General features: G+C 39.7%; 1 protein-coding gene across 2 annotated transcripts in view; it reads right to left on the reverse strand.

The window, feature by feature from the left end:
• The window catches only part of MARCO (macrophage receptor with collagenous structure), a 39,724-nt gene extending 21,941 nt beyond the window's left edge, over positions 1-17,783 (reverse strand). For both annotated transcript variants that reach the window (XM_017643163.3, XM_037001109.2), the window contains exons 1-3: positions 17,638-17,783; positions 2,131-2,229; positions 1,047-1,268 (exon numbers count right to left, since the gene is read on the reverse strand). In XM_017643163.3, the coding sequence (XP_017498652.1) occupies positions 1,047-1,268; positions 2,131-2,229; positions 17,638-17,671 (355 nt within the window). In that variant the 5' untranslated portion in view covers positions 17,672-17,783. The remainder of the gene's footprint in view (positions 1-1,046; positions 1,269-2,130; positions 2,230-17,637) is intronic.
• Between the last annotated feature and the right edge of the window lie 1,371 nt (positions 17,784-19,154).

Here is a 19,154-nt window from a genome sequence, read left to right on the forward strand (position 1 = left end):
ACAAATCTGTGGGAAGGTTCTGGGGACCCTTCCCTAGATATTGAAGGGCCCCTGATATTGAATAAAACAAGCTCCTTCAGATGTTGTAAGATAGTGATGCACTGTGTCAGTGTCTGAGCCTGGGCTAGGCTGGCTGCCACAGCTGTGACCTCCCCTCGCATCCTCACTCAGCCTTCATCTGAGTGCTTGCTGGAGAAGCTGGAGGATTTGCCCACCTGGACTCTGAGTCCAACACGTGCTCTTGTGGGCACAAGACCCTGGCCATGGAATCATACTCCTAAGCCCTAGCTGTTCCCAGACACAGGAGCCAAAGCAAGGAACCCAGAGCTCCATGTTATAGAGTGAGTCCTGCAACTGTCAGGGTACACCTGGGAGCTGGTTTTGCTCAAAGTAGCCTTTCCTGTTCTGGGGCAGCCTGAGAGAGTGGTGGGTACAGTTTCACTTGGCCCAGCCTCAAGACCCAAGGAAACTACAGGAAGGGGTACCCCTGCTATTCCCACCTTTGGCTTTATTTCCTCTTGCCTGCAGCCTTACTCTTCAAGCCACCATGCATCCCTAACACTACAGTTGTCCTCTTCAGGGTCCTCACATGACCTGGATTGGTTTGGAACCTACCACACTCCCCAGCCATGGGCCAATATTAGTTGACTTCTTGGGAGTGGTCCTGGGAATATTCCAGGCTCTGCATCTTACCTACCCTCTAAACATTATGAATCAATCTGAGCACTTTGTGACACAGATCTGGTCTTGGGCGGGTTGCTCCACTTACTGGCTCTTCGCGGTCACACTTTGCCTAGACAGGGTCCTTGGTTCCTAGGTTCCTGACCCCTCTGTCTCACAGAGACCTGTCTGCAACCACCCGTTGGTCCTGTAGCTTATGTCCTCCCCTCCTGTCTTAGCCCCCATGGTCTTACCCCAGGCCAGGGCCCTGGAAGCCCTCCTTGCCAGGGAAGAGAATTCAGACCCAAAGACCCCATTGCCCATGAGCAAGCAGCTTCTTCCCCACCTCCCCTGAGGAGTCCCAGTCCAGAGGGGAGGGGCCAAACCTGGGCTCCGAGTGAAGCTGTCCACCTGCTGCAGCAGTTGCTCCTGCCTGGCATGGACCTGGTTGAGCTGGGCCTGCAGGACTTGCAGCCTTGGTGCATCCTCAGCCAGGTGAGGAGCGCTCATTGACTGGAACAAGGAGAAGGGCGAACGGTCCTCTGCAGCCAGTGACTCATTGATGAAGGGGACCTCCAGGCGCCTGAGCTGCTCCTGCAAATTCAAAACTGGATTCCCCCACCCACCCCCCAAGCACTCTTTTAGGAAATTCTTTAAAACCCAAGGCATTTGAAACCACCCCTGAGACTTATGCCATATGTGCATAACTTTGTAGATTCTAAGTTTGTAAACACTCCTTTCATGTGCTGTGAGCACCTAGTGTGAACACAGAGCTTTTTTCATATCTTGTACATGTGCACCACACACTCGGGCATGACCTTACATGTCCATAGAACATTCTGCATGGCCTAGAGATGTACTCATGGTATCACAATCAACTTTCAACCTTCTGGTTATGAATACTTGACAACTAGTATGCTGGTCTGACCTAATCATGTATGACCTTAATATGCACATGACATGTGTTTATGACAGTTGGGTACATGGCTTTCTTGTATATCTGCACTGTCTGCTGATAGAATTGCTTTGTGATCTTAATATTGTGTTAGGAAGTTTTAGACGTAAAATTATGTTAAAACGAACATTGATTAATAAAGCTCTTTCTCACTCAGAGGTTGGGAATCCTCAGTGTAAGATATACATGGCATACCCATGTGAAATCATTACATCTTTCACTGCTTTAGATACACACAGGGTCACAAGTGTTCTCTCTCTCTCTCTCACTCTCTCTTTCTCTCTCTCTCTCACACACACACACACACACACACACACACACACACACATACACACACACATTCTGCTTTCCATTGCCCTCTTCTGTCCCCATCACTGAGTCTACTAGGGACTGAGAAATCTCCCAGTAGGTGGGCAGCAGTGGCCCCAGGGCTCTCCACTCCGCCTGAGCCCTGTATCAGATGGGGTCAGGTTGAGTCACCCACTGGGCACCAGACAAGACTAAGGCTACTTTACCTTTAATTGCCAGCAGAACGTTTCCCATGGTGAGCAGAATCAGGTAAAGTACCACCACAATCATAAAGCAGTTCACCCTTCTCTTCTTGGGCTTTGGATCTAAAACACAACCCGGGTGGAAGACAGCTGCTGCAGAGAGTAGAGTGCAGGAGGCCCCAACCTATGTCCAAATCCTGAATCTCTTTGTTCAGTTGAAGGGAAAGACACAAAGGCCCCCTACCACCAACTCTTCCCTCGGATCCTCCTCTTGCCACAGGGTAAGAAATGCCATTGTTGGCCACTCAGTTTTGTGTCTGGGCAAACCAACACCCATGCCACGTATCATTGGCTGAAAGAATGTGGTCCTTAAACGGGGTATTACATCAGCCTTGTTCTCTGTTGAAACCCCAGCCCAGAGCCTGGCCATGGAAGTCTCTCAATAGATGTTTGTCAGATGATTTAATGAATTAACATATTTAGTTTCAGAGTTCTGGGAGGAGGAGGGTTGGTCCCATTTTATAAACAGTGAGTAAAGTTTGAAGAAGTTGAAAAATCTATTAGGTTATAAGATATAGATCTGAGATTTATGTCCAGGCCTTTGTGCTCTTTTTCTTTATATTTTTTTAAATTATGAAAGTAAAGCATGCTTAATATAATTTATCAAACAATATAGAGAGCATTACAAGGGTTGATAATGGTGCAATTGACCTTGATCCCCTGGGGTCCTGCCCACTACAGTAAGCTTTGTCAGCATGCTGGGGTGAGGCCTTCCTCCTTTTCTCCTTGTTCTCCAAAATTTACAAACATATATAGTCCTGGAGAGACTTGTTTTTCTTTTAATTTTATACAAATGATATCATGCTACATATAATACAGCACTTTGCTTTCTACAATGAATGATTTTTCATAGATATTCTTCTAGTTTTATTTGTAGAGAGATTTAACTATTCTTTTTAATAGCTGCCTAATATTCTTTTACAAAAGTCACAATTCTTGCAACTATTCCCCCCCTGATAAGCTGATTCTAGTTAGGGGCATTACAAAAGAGGCAGCAATGTTTCCAACTCCAGTTTTTCCCCCATGCCAACTATCTCCCTGTTTAGGGGCACCATAGGCAGGGACCCAGTGTGCAGAAAGCGCTGCATTTCTCACTTCTCCCGTTAACTGAGTGACCTACTCTGGGCCAGGCACTGACGATTATCATCTCCAGTCCTTGCATCAATCCTGCAAGATGGGTGTGATCATCCCTTTCTACAGAGGAGGGACCTGGGGTTCAGGGATGTTAAGGAAACACAGTGGCCCCAAGTTCATCTAACTCCAAGGCCTGAGCCTCCTCATTAGCCTACATTACTTTTTGCTCTGGGAAAATGCAGTTAAAATGAACCCTAAGGGCAGATGAGAAGGAAAACAAGATCTTAAGTGAGCAGCCCAAGGCAGGAGAGTGGGTTGTGAGCACTGCTTTTGCTTTATGACAGGTGAGGGTGGGTTTTTTTTCAGTTGAATACTGTAATAAATGTGTATGAACCTTGGGTCTTTTTTCCATCACCTGTGAGACCTGTGTTACCCTGCTGATATTCCTTCCAGTTACTTGTAGAACAGGAACTCCTGCTCTAGCATTGCCTAATGCATAGAAGTCCAGAAATAGCTTTGGCTGTGCTAAGAGGAGTGGTTTTGGGTTGCATGGTTTATTGGTGGCATTTGGTTATGCTCCATCTAGCATAGTGTCACCCCCATTGTACCCCCTGAACTGAGGCCCACACAGCAGCCTGAGTGAGCTAACACACAACCTGGCCAAGTCATTCTTCTGCCTTCAGCCCTTCAGTGGCTGCTGTCTGCACTTAGGACAAACAATTCTCCAGCTGGCTGGTGAAGCCCTACTGCCAGCCAGCCACCCTGTTGCTGTGCAGGCCAGACCACTTGTGGTTACACCCTTTTGTTTCAGGCAATATATTTAGTCTAAATACAAAGTCCCCCCTCCTCCCTTCCACATGACTAATTACTACTCATTCTTTGGGAGCAATGGAGCTTCTGCTCCAAGATACATTCGCTGGCTCCCCGGGGCTGGGTGTGACCCTGTAGTGCTTCCTCTCATCATTCTGCCATGGCAACAATCACACTGAATTGTGTCTATTTATGCCTCAGTCTCCCCCAAATGGTCTAGAAGCTTCTTGGGCTGTATTCCAACATCAAGATAGTGTCTAGTACACAGTATGTGCAGGAAAGATGATGACTTACTGGATGCAGGAGTGGCTGCAGAGGTTTGGGTGCTGAACATGTGCAGGGTTGAACACTATCAGTTTAGAAGTGTTGGGAAAGTATTAGGAATGCAACTTAGGACCTCAGGTACCTATAAAAACATCATGGTAAGGATGGGTAACATACAAAGGAAGCCTCATATTTAACAGAAGATGGTGGATGGTGAACACAGTCTCATAAAGAGCACTAAACTTGATGAAACATGACATGTGATAGGAATAGAAAGAAAAACTATACTTCAGAGAGGCTGGGTGGCAGTGAGGGACATCATGGAGATGCAGATATTTTCAAACAAGATGGCAGGAGCATGCTAGAAGGCAACTGAGTAAGGATAACGAGGAAAAACAGACATGGTGGTGTGATGCATATTCATGGATGTCTCTACTCAGGCCCAGATGTTTTTGTAAGTCAAAGCTGTCACCTGGCATAGAGGAACGGTGTTTTAGAAACTTGGAATTTTGAATCTGTGGGCATTATCTAACTCACTTTGTTTGTACAAAGCTGAGGATCTAATAAATTCTTTACCTTCTGTACTGTTCATTTCATCTCTTACAGTTGGTAGAAGAAACTGCAAAGGAGCATCTATTCCATTCTGGATTCTAATGAGGAGGAATTGTTTAAGATGAGAAAATGAAAAAAGCTCTAGGTGAATAAGAATGAGATTCGCTGGCATAAATTACAGTGAAGATTTACTCCCTGGAGTAAACTACAGTCTGGGTGAAGATTTTAGGAAAGCAGTTTTGATAGCTTGACTCACAGTGAAAATAGGGCTTCAGAGGGAAATAAGATTTCAAATACATAAAATATCTCAATGAAGAAAAAAGGCTGTAGACAAACCCTAGGGTTCCTAGGCCTGCCATCTCCTAACCCTCACACAGTGGCAGAAAGTGGCTTGGTGTGGTGTATATTTCTCCAGCTGTAACTAGTAGAGGTTGAGAAGATACCTCCAGCAATGGTCCACTGGTGTGCAGGCCCAGGGAAGTGGTTTATACTCTGTGGGCTTGATGTCTTCCACCCCACACCTAACAACACTGGCACCCTGAAGAAGTACCTTCTCCCCAACTCTCCTGCCAATGCAGCACCAGCAGGGAGCATCAGATGAACAAAGCAGATCAGAATAGCATAGCCAGGGCTCAGAAAACTAAATTGTTATGGAAATCACAGTCCACAAAAGTGGGCTAGAATCAGTGTGATAAATTAAAACAGTGTGACTTTCTATTAAAGAAGATTTAAATAGGATCCAGATTCTCCTAACATACTACATAAAATATTCATGATACAATAGAAAATCACTCATCATACCAAGAACAGAGAAAATAAGAACATGAATGAGAATAGACAATCAATAGATGTCAACATGAACATGAGATGACACAGACACTGGAATTATTCAATAAGGATTTTAAAGTAGCCTTAACAAAAATGCTTTAATGAGCAATTACAAATACTCTCGAAACAAATAAAAACTTTGTTTAAATTTTAAATAATGGATATTTGAGATCTATTTATGTTTGAAATCTCAAACAAAAATATATGATATAAAAAGAACCGAACAGAAATTATAGAACTTAAAAACACCAAACTAAGAAAAATCTCACTAGATAGACTCAAAGTGTGGTAAATATGACAAAGGAAAGAATCAATGATCTAAATAATGGAAGAATAGAGATTATCCTATCTGAAAAACAGAGAAAATCAACTAAAAAATGTTCAGAGCCTCAGAAATCTGTGCATCAACAAAAAATGTATAATGTTCACATCATTGAAGTCTCAGAATGTGAGGCTGAAAAAATATTCAAAAAATAATTGTGGTTGAAAATATCTCAAGTGTGGTGAAAGACATAACCTACACATTCAAGAAGTTGAGGCACTTCTAAACATGATAAATGCAAATAAATCAATATTAAGACACATCGCAAGTAAAAATCTGAAAAAAATTCTAGATACAAATACAAATAAAAATCTAAAGAAAAAGAAGAAACCTGGAAAGCAGCCAAGAGAAAAATGGCATATTACCTATAAAGGCATACCAATTTGAATGACAGCAACTTTCTCACATGAAACCATGGAGATCAGATGGAAGTTATATAACATTTTCAAGTGCTGAAGAAATAAATAATAGATGATGAATTCTATGTCCAATGAAAATATCCCTTAAGAATGAATGGGAATAAAGAAATTCTCAGATAAAGTTATTGCTAGTAGATCTATCTTTAAAGAATGGCTAAAAGAAGTTCTTCAAACAGAAAGGAAATTATTGTAGAAGAAGTCTTGGCACATTAAAAAGGAAGAACAGGAAAAAAAAGGAATGGGTAAATATACAGATATGTTTAGACCATCCTTCTCCTTATAATTTTTTAAAATCCTATTTGATGGTTAAATGAAAATTATAATACAGTCTTGTGTGGTACTCAGTGCATGTAGAAGAAATAGCTAAGATAGTTATATTTAAAAAATGGAAAGTGTCAAAGGACATAAATGGAAGTAAGATTTCTACACTTGACTCAAAGTGGTAAAATGCTGACACCAGGAGAATGTGATAAATTACATATGTATACTGTAATGCCTTAGGAACCACTAAGAAAACTATTCAAAGTGATGAACTAAAAAGAAAATCAATAAATAAATCAAAATGGAATAAAAAATATGCATAAGTAGCCCCAGAGAAGGGTAGGAAAAAAGAAACTGGTAATGGAAAACAGAAGGAACATATAGAAAATATAAAATAAAATAGTATATAAAAGAGTTAAGATGTCAATAATTACCTTAATGTAAATGGTGTAAATATAACACTTACAAGGGAGATATTGGCAAAGTGAATTGAAAAGCATGACTCAACTACATTCTATCTATGAGGAGCCAAACAATAGAGTGTTCACATGAAGCAAAATTGATACAACTGAAAGTAGAAATAGATAAACCCACAATTATAATTAGGGCTTTAATATCTCACCTTCAACAATTAATAGAAACTCAGCAGAAGTATAGAAGAACTGAACAATATCATAAACCAACAGGATCAGATCAATGTTTATAGAATATTCCGTGCAATATAGCAGAATACACATTCTTTCCATGCATGCACTGAATATTTACAAGCCTCAACAAAAAAGTCATAAAGAGTATGTTTTCTGGCAATAAATCAAAACAGATAGATAATAGGAAAATCTCTAAGCACTTGGAAATTAAAAAATTTTAAAGCTTCTTAATAATGCATGGGCCATAGAGAAAGTCTCAAAGAAAAAATTTTAAAAATAAGAACTGAATGAAAGTGAGAATACCACATATCAAATCATGGGATTTGGCTAAAGCAGCACTGAGAGGGATACAATAAAGATCAGAGAAGGAAATCAATGAGATTTAAAGTAGAAATAAGAGAGAAAATCAGTAAACCAAAATACTGGTTCTATGAATGATATCAATAAAATTGATAAAGCTCTAGCAACACTGATAAAGATTTTTAAAAATACATGAATCACCATTATCAAGAATGAAACAGATAATATTACAACAGATCCTGCAGCCATTAATAAGAAAATATTATTACTCTTGTTATGCTCATGACATACAAGAAATGGGCCAATTTCTCAAAAACTAAAAACTATCAAAACTCAACCAATATTAAATAGATAATATGAACACCTATAACTATCAAATAAATTAAATTTGTAATTAAAATCTCCTGAGAAAGGAATATACAGACTCAGATTATTTTATTGGAATATCCTAACAAACATTTTAAAAAGAACTAGCACCAATTTTGCACAATCTCTTATAGATAAAAGAAGAACAGAAAACACTCCTTACCTCATTTATGAGGTTAGGATCATCTTGATATGAAAACCAGACAAAGAGTACAAAAAAAAAAAAAACTAAACTAAAGGTCAGTATCTCTCAGAAATTTGACACAAAAATTCTCAACAAAATATTAGAAAAACATATCAAGCAATATATAAAAAGAATTTATATACCATGTCTGAGTGGGATTTCCAGGTATGTACAATATGCAAAAATCAATCAATATGATCTACTATACTAACAAGCTTAAGGAAAATCATGCAATCATATAATTGATACAGAAAAAGCAACTGACAAAATCCAATTAATAATAAAAACTCACATAATAAATAACAAATCCATAATAAAAATTCTCAGCAGACTGGAAATAGAGGCTAATTCCCTCAACTTAAAGAAAAAAGAGCATCTATAAAATATCTAAAGCTAATATTATACTTAAAGGTGAGACAGAATACAAGATTGGGAAGAAGGCAAGGATGTCTTTCTTTGCTCTGTTATTTAATCATATTCCATATACAGAAATAAAAATTAAAACACAGTAGCATTTATAATTGTTCCAAAGAAAATGAAATATTTAGATATAAATTTAACATGTATATAGGATTTGTATGCTGAAAATTACAAACTCGTGATTTAAAAATAAACCAAAGACCTAAAAAAAATGTAGAGACATACCACGTTCATTCATGGATTGTAACACTGACCATAGTAAAAGTGTAAATTCTCCTAAAATTGATCTATAGCTATAACACAATTCCTACAAAATCTCAGAAAGATTATCTGTAGCTATAGATACACCTATAACTAAGATTTATTTGGAGAGGCACAAGCCATAGAATACTAAAAGACTCTTGGAAAAAAAGAATAAAGTGTGAGGAATAATTCTACTTGATGTTAAGGCTTACAATAAATCTACAGTAATCAAAACAGTGTGGTACTGATGTAGGGATAGACATATAGATGAATGGAACAGAATAAAGAAGGCATACTACACAGTATATCCAACTGATTTTTGACAAAGGTACAAAAGTAACTTAATGGAGAAAGGATAGCCTTTTCAGCAAATGGCATCAGAGCAATTGGACATCCATAGGCAAAATAAATAAACAAATCATGACCTAAACTTCAGATCTTATGTGAAAAATCAACTCAAAATGAATCATGGACTTAATGGTAAAATGTGAAGCTATAAATCTTTTAGAATTAAACATACAAAAGAGTCACTGGGAAAAAAGATGGTGGAGTAAGAAGGCAAGGTGAAAACCTCCTCCCCAAAACCCATAAAACACGAAAATACAGCAAATACTATTAAACCTGAAAATGACCTGAAGATTGCAGTACTGGCTACCTACATCTGGGAAAGAGGAAAAGACCTCACAGGAAAGAGTAAAAGGGCAAAGCCAAGACCCAGTGGAACCCAAGCCATTCCCCCAACTCAATCCACATGCATGAGGAAGAGGAAAGGAACAGGGAGGGAGTAGGAGCCCAGGATTACTGAATACCTCACCCTGGAGGTCTGCTCCAGGAGCATGTATCCACATCACATGGTGCTCTAGTGATTACTGGGGCTGGGCAACAAAGACAGGCAGAACAGGAAGTCAGAGATTGCAGCAGCTTGTGGAGAACAGACTGCCCTACTGGCCCACAAGACATAAGCAAAGTGGGCAGTTTGAAAGACTTCCCAGCAGCAGGAGGAATGCTAGAGGGGCAAGGGTTACACAGAGCTCTCTGCTCAAGAGAATGGGCAAGTGGACAATACCTCCCCAGCCCACCACCCCTACCCAAATGGATTGGGAACTCTTGGGAACCCCAGATGCTCCATTACCCTCACAGGCAATGCAGGCCTGAGGCTCGTCCCTGAGGTATGCAGCCTGCAGATAGCCCACTTGACTCAGCAATGGTGTCAGACTTTGCTGCCACATAAGCAGAGGGAGACTCTCCCAGCTTTCTTGGTCCCATCTTGGCCCAGCCAAGAAATTGCCTGTGGGAGTCAGCCCGGCAAGCTCCTTCCTCCTGCCAGGTACTGGTCCTGCCCACCTGCAGCCCCCACCATTGCTGCAGGCCAGGCAGAGGGTGGCTCCACCCACAGCAACTTCAGTGGTGCTGCACCAAGGCTTCTCCCTGCATGCATGACCAGCTGATGGCCCACTTAGCCCAGCATTGGTGTCAGACTTTGCTGTCGGGTAGGCAGAGGGAAACCCTCCCAGCTTTCTCAGCCCTGTTTTGGCCCAGCCAGGGAAACACCTGCAAGAACCATTCCCAGGAGGTTCTTCCTACCTGGGGGAGCCAGATCCTATGCAACAGGCCTGGGCAGACAAACACAATAACCTGCACACTCCATTAACCATGCATCCCTCGCCACTGCTGCAGCCCAGGCAGAGGGTGGCTCTGACCACAGCAACTCCAGCAGAGATATCTGTGCTGATCACAAATGTGTGGCTGAAGCAAACAGCCAACCTGAAACTACAAGACAAAACACCAGAAAAAGGGCTGAATGAAAGTGAAATTACCAAGCATCTTGATAAAGACTTCAAAGTAATAGTCATAAACATGCTCACTGACCTACAGAAAAGTATTCAAGATCTCATGGAGGACCTCAACAGAAAAGCCACTCAGAGCTGAAGAATACAGTATCTGAAATGAGACATACAATGGAGGGATTTAATATTAGACTTTCACAGCTTGAACAAGTTGTAAATGGTTAGGGAACAAGAAAACAATGGATCCAAAAATCAGAGAGATAAAAGGATCTCTAGGAAAGAATGATAAGAGAGTTGTGTGACCAATCCAAATGGAAGAATGTTTGCATAATAAGGGTACCAGAGGAAGACGAGGGAGATGAAGGGATAGAAAGTCTCTTTGAGGAAATAATTGTGGAAAACTCCCCCAATTTGGGGAAGGAAATAGATACTCAGGTCATTGAAGCACAGAGAGCCCCTAATAAAAGGAACCCCAGGAAGACAACACCAAGGAATATAATAAGTAAAATGGCAAAGATCAAGGATAAGGAGAGTATTGAAAGCAGCCAGAGAGAGAAAAAGGATTATTTATAAAGGAAACCCTATCAGGTTTGCAGACTTCTCAGCAAAAACTTTACAGGCCTGAAGGGAGTGGAATGAAATATTTAATGCACTGAAGCAGAAAGACCTTCAACCAAGAATTCTGTAACCAGTAAGATTATCACTCATATTTGAAGCAGGGCTTAAACAATTTTCAAATTAACAAAAGTTGAAGGAATTAGCCACCACTAAGCTAGCCCTACAGGATGTGTTAAAGGGACTGCTGTAAATGCAAGTGTTCCTCAGGCTAAATACCTTTCACCAGAGAAAATAAATCCACAGTAAAGGTAGAAGACAAATTAATTTCCAAGAATATATGAAATGAATCAACTACTCACAAAATCAGTCAAGGGATATACAAAAAGTGCAGAATATGACACATAAAGTGTGGAGGAGGAAGAAGAAGAAAGGGGTGGGAAAGTACCTTTAGATTTGTTTGAAATAGAGTAATCAGCAATTTGAGATAGACTGTTACATAGTAAGGAAGCCTTGAACCTAAGTGATGGAAAAAGATAGTTCATGCAAATAATAGGGAGAAAAAAGCAGGATTAGCAGTATTTACATCAGACAAAATAGATTTCAAAACAAAGAAAGTAATGAGAGACAAAGAAGGACATTATGTAATGATAAGGGGGTCAGTCCAACAAGAGGACATAACCATTATAAATATCTACACACCCAAATAAGAGCCCCTGAATATATAAAATATATACTAACAGAATTAAAGGGAGAAATAGATGGCAACACATTCATTTTAGAAGACTTTAACACACCACTCACATCAAAAACACATCAACCAGACAGAAAATAAGTAAGGAAACAGAGGCACTGAACAATACATTAGATCAGATGGACTTAACAGATATCTACAGAACATTCCACCCAAAAGCAGCAGGATATGCATTTTTCTCAAGTGTACATTGAATGTTCTCCAGAATAGATCACATATTAGGTCACGAAAAAGAGCCTCAGTAAATTCAAAAAGATTGAAATTGCATCAAGCAGCTTCTCAGACTACAGTGGTATGAAACTAGAAATAAATTACACAAAGAAAACAAAAAAGCCTAAAAACACATGGAAGCTAAACATGCTTCTAAATACTCAGTGAACCAATGACCAAATTAAAACAGAAATCAAACAATATATGGGGGCAAATGAAAACAATAATTCAACAGCCCCAAATCTGTGTGATGCTGCAAAGGTAGTTCTAAGAGGAAAAGAAAGTACATAGCAATACAGGCCTACATCAAGAAATAAAAAGAATCCTAAGTAAATAGTAAAAAATCACAATTAAATAAACTGGGAAGAGAAGAACAAATGAATCCCAAAATTAGTAGAAGGAGGGACATAATAAAGATCAGAGCAAAAATAAATAAAATAGAGAAGAATAAAACAATAAAAAGAATCAATGAAACTAGGAGCTGGTTCTTTGAGAAAACAAACAAAATAGATAACCCTCTAGCCAGACTTATCAAGAAAAAAAGAGTGTGCATGCATAAACAAAAGCAGTAATGAAAAAGGAATAATCACAACAGGTAAAACACAAATACAAAGAATTATGAGAGAATACTGTGAAAAGTTATATACCAATAAATTGGAAAACCTAGAAGAAACGGACAACTCTCTAGAAAAATACAACCTTCCAATACTGACTCAAGAAGAAACAGCAAATCTGAACAGACCAATTATGAGCAATGAAATTAAACTGGCAATCCAAAAAACTACATAAAAACAAAACTCTTGTCCAGATGGCTTCATGGTTGAATTTGATCAAACATTTAAAGAAGAGCTAATACCCATTCTTCTTAAAATATTACAGAAACTAGAAAAGGAGGGAATACTTCCAATTTCATTCTACAAGGCCAGCATCACTCTAATACCAAAAGAAGACAAAGACACCACAATAAAGAAAATTACATCATCCCTGATGAACAAATAGTTATAAAATTCATAGGGAACCACAGAAGATCCAAAATAGCCAAAGCAATCCTAAGAAGGAAGAACAAAGCTGGGGGGATTACACTCCCTGATTTCAAGCTCTACTACAAAGCAACAGTAATTAAAACAATATGGTACTGGCACAAAGACAGACCCATAGATCAATGGAACAGAATAGATAGCCCAGATATAAACCCATGCTTATATTGTCAATTAATACTTGATAAAAGAGCCATGAATATGCATTTGGGAAAAGACAGCCTCCTTAACAACTGGTGCTGGGAAAACTGGACCACTACATGTAAGAGAATGAAACTGGATTATTGTAACCCCAAACACAAAAGTAAACTTGAAATGGATCAAAGACCTAATAAACCATGAAACCATAAAACTCTCAGAAGAAAATATAGGCAAAAATTTCCTGAATATAAAAATGAGCAACTTTTTCCTGAACACATTTTCTCGGGCAAGGGAAGCAAAATAAAAAAAGAACAAGTGGGACTATATCAAACTAAAAAGCTTCTGTACAGCAAAGGACACCATCAGCAGAACAAAAAGGAATTCTACAGTATGGGAAAATATATTCAGAAATGACTCATCTGGTAAAGGGTTAACAACCAAAACATAAAGAACTCATATGCCTCAACACCCAAGAAATAAATAACCTGATTAAGAAATGGGCAGAGGACCTGAACAGACACTTCTCCAAAGAAGAAATAAAAATGGACAACAGGCACATGAAAAGATGCTCCACACTGCTGAGAAATGCAAATTAAAACCACAATGAGATATCACCTCTCATCAGTTAGAATGGCCACTGTCTAAAAGACAAGAAACAACATCAAATGCTGGTGAGGATGCAGAGAAAGGGGAACCCTCCTACACTGTTGGTGGGAACATAAATTGGTGCAACCACTGTGGAAGGCAGGATGGAATTTTTGTATTTGATACAAAAAACTAAAAATAGAAGTACCATTTGACCCAGGAATTCCACTCCTAGGAATTTACCCAAAGAAAACACGATCCCTGATTCAAAATATATATGCACCCCTATGTTTATTGCAGCACTATTTATAGTAGCCAAGATATGGAAACAACCTAAGTGTCCATCCACAGAAGAATGGATAAAGAAGTAATACATATACACAGTGGATATTCAGTCATAAGAAGAAAACAAATTCTACCATTTGCAACAACATGGATGGAGCTAGAGGGTATTGTGCTCAGTGGAAAAAGCAAAGCAGAGAAAGATAAATACCAAATGATTTCACTTATTTGTAGAATATTAAAACAAAGCAAAACAGAAGGAACAAAGTAGTAGTAGACTCGGAGTCACCGAGAAGGGACCAGTGGTTACCAAAGGGGAGGAGTTGAGGAGAGTGGTGGGGGGATGGGGAAGGGCATCAACAAGCACAATCATTCACAATCACAACATAGGTTGGTTACAGGGATGGTAGTAGAGCCCAGAGAATACAGTTAATGATTCTGTAATATCTTACTATGTTGATAGACACTAACTGCACTGGAAGGAGTGAGGATTTGATAATATTGGGTAAATGCTGTGTATTTGAAACCAACGTAAGATTGTATATCAATGATGCTGTATTTTAGAAAAAGAATTAAACATGCAAGAAAATCTTCAGAACCTAGGACTCAGTGAAGAGTTTTTAGATTTGACACCAAAAGCACAATCCATAAAAGGAAAAACTGATAAGCTGGACCTCAATAGAATTAAATACTTTTCTTTATAAAAGAGAATGAAAAGACAAGTTATGAGAGAGAATATTTGCAAATCTCATATCCAGCAAAAGACTTGTATTTTGAATATATAAAGAACTCTCAAAACTGAACAGTAAAAAAACCAAATAATACAATTAAACCATTGACAAAAGACATGAAAAGACTTCACTGAAGAAGATATACAAATTGCAAATTAGCACATGGAAAGATACTCAATTTCATTAGCCATTAGGAAAACGCAAAGTAAAATTACAATGAAATATTACAATCATACACCTATCAGAATGGCTAAAGTAAAAATAATAATAATCCTGGTTGTTGGCAAGGATGCAGAGAAACTGTATCAACTGTGCATTATTGGTGGGAATGTAAAATGGGACATCCACACTGGAAAAATAGATCAGTTGCTTCTTGGAAGACCAAGCACTCTCCTAGAACTCAGCAACTGCACTTTTGGACATTTACCCTAGGGAAATGAAAGCATATGCTTACACAAGAACTTCTATATAAATGGTCATAGCAGCTTTATTTGTAGTAGTTAAAATCTGGAAACAACCCAAATGTTTTTCAATGGATGAATGGCTAAATAAACTGTGGCACATTCATATAATGGACTTATACGATTAGTAATAATAATAACCAACTATTGATGCACGAAACAGCTTGGAAGGATCCCAAGGGAATACACTGTGTGAAAATTGTCAGTCTTAAAAAAGTTACATACTGTGTAATTCTATTAATATATTTTTATTTAAATAACAAAATTACAGAAATGGGGAGCAGTACAAGCCACTTCAGAAAACTATCTTAAATACATAGATGATAGATAGATAAACCTGGAGCCATTTAGTGCTGAAGCAAGTAGTTCTCTTCTTTCAGTAAGCCCTGAAGGGGTCACTATGTTACAGAGTCTCATAGTGAGTATTGTCCATAATGAAACTCATCTAGAAAGTTCTACATGTTTCATGACCTTTGTCTGTGATACATTTAAGAAAATGTGCCTTCCATTTAACTGGAGCAATTTTGTTTATTGGTTAGATTTTTTGTTAGTGGCATGCATAACCCAAGTCAGAAATTTAAGATTCACCCCTGATGCTTCAATTTCCCTTGTTTACATTGTCCCTACAGTCCTACTGATGTGATTTTGAATATTTCTCCAGAGCATTCTCACTTCTCTTTTCTGACAGCTACTGCCTTGCATCATCTCTCACTGCCATGCTCCTCTCCATCCTCATCAGTACTCTTTCTAGCTTGTCCCCATCTATGATAGTGAGCGATTTCAAATGTAAACCCAACCTAACCCCTTCAGAGCTCCCCATTGCCCTCAGGATAAAGTCCAAATTGATTGATCATGTTCTCAACCCCTCCTGAGATTCCCCACCCAATTTGGCCCAACCATGTGGAACTATCTGTATTTCTCTGAACAGGCCTTGTGAATATATCATAAACATGTCCCTGCCCCTGCCCCAGCCACCATCTCCTTTCTCCAACTGATCCCTTTATTCTTTAAAATTTAGAAGAGGTCTCAGCTCTAATCTCCAGGGCCCCACACCATGATGTCCTATGCATAGTTTAGTCACAGCTGGTGACAAATTATATAGACATAGTTTAGGGTGGGCTGACCCTGACATCCTCTTGCCAACTCTGACATGACCATGGGCTCCCTGAGGATATCAGTTATTTATTCTTGTCTGTCCCCTCAGTGCTGAGAGCTGTACCCAGTAAGTAGGAGGTGCTGAATGTGTTTGATCAGCTGACTTTGCTTGAACATTTTAGTATCTTAAAAAATCATATATCAAAATGTTATATTCCCCAAAGTCCTGAAGAGTCAACACTTATTAAAGTAATTTGTACTCATGCCTTCTCTGATACCACACTGTAAATTCTTAAAGGCAGAACACCAGACCTTCATATTTATACCCTCATAAATTCTAGCCAGTCACCTGTACAGATGCTGGGTGAGAATGACAGTCAGGCCAGGGGACAGAACTGCAATTTTTCCTGAACCTACATCTTCCAGAAAACACCAGGACTGAGGATGACGGATGGACTTGGAAAATGCTTCTAAAGGACATTGTAGAATGGGAAATCAGAGATCCCTGTGGAAAACACTAACCCATTACTTTAAATGTTAAAAATTCTAAACTACTTTAAAAATGCATCACCTGTGAACTGTGAGGGAGAAAATAAAGGCAACAGAACTGACTGAATTTTTAAAACATGGATTTAATCTAAGACAAACTAATTATGAAAATACAAGCATATCCTAGCTAACAAGAAATGGAGAAAACACTCCCCAATTAGCATGTCAGTTTTAACAGAAGTTATGTTAAAGAATTATACAGCAATTGTCTTCAATAAATATGTGGCACTTGGCTTCAGTTTTGTGGAACCTTTTCATCCCTCTTGTTTTGCATTGCCATCTCATAATACAACCTATGTGTCAGAATAAGATAACAATGAAAAGGAGGGACATATAATAAAATTAATCTAAGGGAAAAATTTAAATACAATTTAAACAAATTTTGAAGCAGAGAAAAAGACCCCAAACCCAACAATATGCTGAAGGTACAGCACCATTACTAGAATTACATACAATCTAGCCCGAAGCATTCCAGAAATGTATTAGTGGGAGTCTATGGTGAAAACAGTCTTTCTGTTGACTTGGCCATTCTCATGTCACCAAGAGAAAGACTACAAAACCAGGCAATGTCATTATTGAGAGGTAATACATTACCATTAATTTCAAAGCTCTCCACTGTAGGCAACATGATTTGGTTGAAAGCTGCTCTTTATCTGGTGCTGACCAAGAACTCTTCCTCCTTGAGAATTACCTTATTTTCCATTGCTAAGCTTTATAGTTGGCCAAAGTACTGGAGCCAGCAGAAATGCTCCCCTTAAGCGGAACCACTCGGGGAAAGATTGTTTCCATTTAACTGGTGTAATCAGTTGTAGAGCACACAGAACTTTCTTGGGCTCTGATTTCTGAAATTGCAAAATGCTTCCTGACATCACTGGGATTAGACATTTCTCAAAAATGGGCTATCCATATGTGGCGCTCCTGCTCAGTGCAGCTGCTTGTTAAGCGGGGATGGAGGTGGCTCTGAGGCACAAGTCACAGGTTCTTGAAACCACTCTTGTTTCCAGGCCCCTGAGAGCATGGAGTTGGATGACCCTGGGGAGGATGGTTTCCTCCCCCCACCTCTGTCTCTCCAAGCCCTGCTAGTGTCCCAGACCCAGCTGTCTGTCCCAGGACCTCCCTAGCCCACACTTAAATCTCCCTCCTCTGACCTCCTTCAACTCTTGGGGTTCATCATTGCCCCTCCAAGTGCAGACCATGGGTCAGCAGCATCAGTGTCACCTGGGAATCAGAGATGCAGTTTCAGGTCCCATCCCATATAGACTGAATCCAAATCCATACTTTAACAAGATCCCCAGGTGATGCATGTACCCATCAAAGCTGGAGGAGTGCCGCTGTATACCACACTCAAAGCATGTAATTATACTTCCCCCTGTACTTTTCCCATGCTGTCTGTGTGTGTGCACACATGTGTGCATGCTTCTTGAAGAAGAAAGGGAGAAGCCTTTCCCCATCTCCGTCTCTGGCATTCTTTATCAGGGAGGTTGTATAGCATGCCAGTTAAGGCACAGACACTAGGAGCTCAATCCGCCTCCCCCATGTGGCAGTGGTGTGACTGTGGGCAAGTCATGTAAGCTTTGAGTGCCTTACTTTCCTTATTTGGAAAATCAGGAAGATGGTAATGTTTGTTGTGCAGATTAAATACATTAAATCATGTGAGGTGGTGTCTTGCCAATTGGTTTTAGCCCCAGATAAGTTCACTATGGATTCAGTTAGATTGAAAAAACATGACAGCGAACGTTCTTGGGGTGAAAGGGTTTCTATCTAACTTTATTCCCATGGTGGCAGGTCAATCACTAGAATCCCATGCACTCAGAGCAAGTCTGCATGCAGCAGGCCAGTCTCTGCCTCCGGGTACTCCCACCCCAGCAGCCATCTCAGTCTCTGTCCTCAGCGCAGCCACCACTCCAGTCTCTGCTCTCCTGTAGCTGTGCAGACCTGCAGCTGTACAGCTGCCCAGAGCAATGGCGGAGCTCTTTATATAGCGTCAATAACAACATATTGCTCACACGTGTGTAGTGAGCAAGGCAACCAGGGCCAGGTGAGAATCCTGGCTATAGGAATCTCCTCTTTTTCCACAGGTGGCTAGGATGGTGCCTGGTGGACAAAGAGCA

The sequence above is a fragment of the Manis javanica genome, chromosome 7 (assembly GCF_040802235.1).
Source record: "Manis javanica isolate MJ-LG chromosome 7, MJ_LKY, whole genome shotgun sequence".
Lineage (NCBI taxonomy): Eukaryota > Metazoa > Chordata > Mammalia > Pholidota > Manidae > Manis > Manis javanica.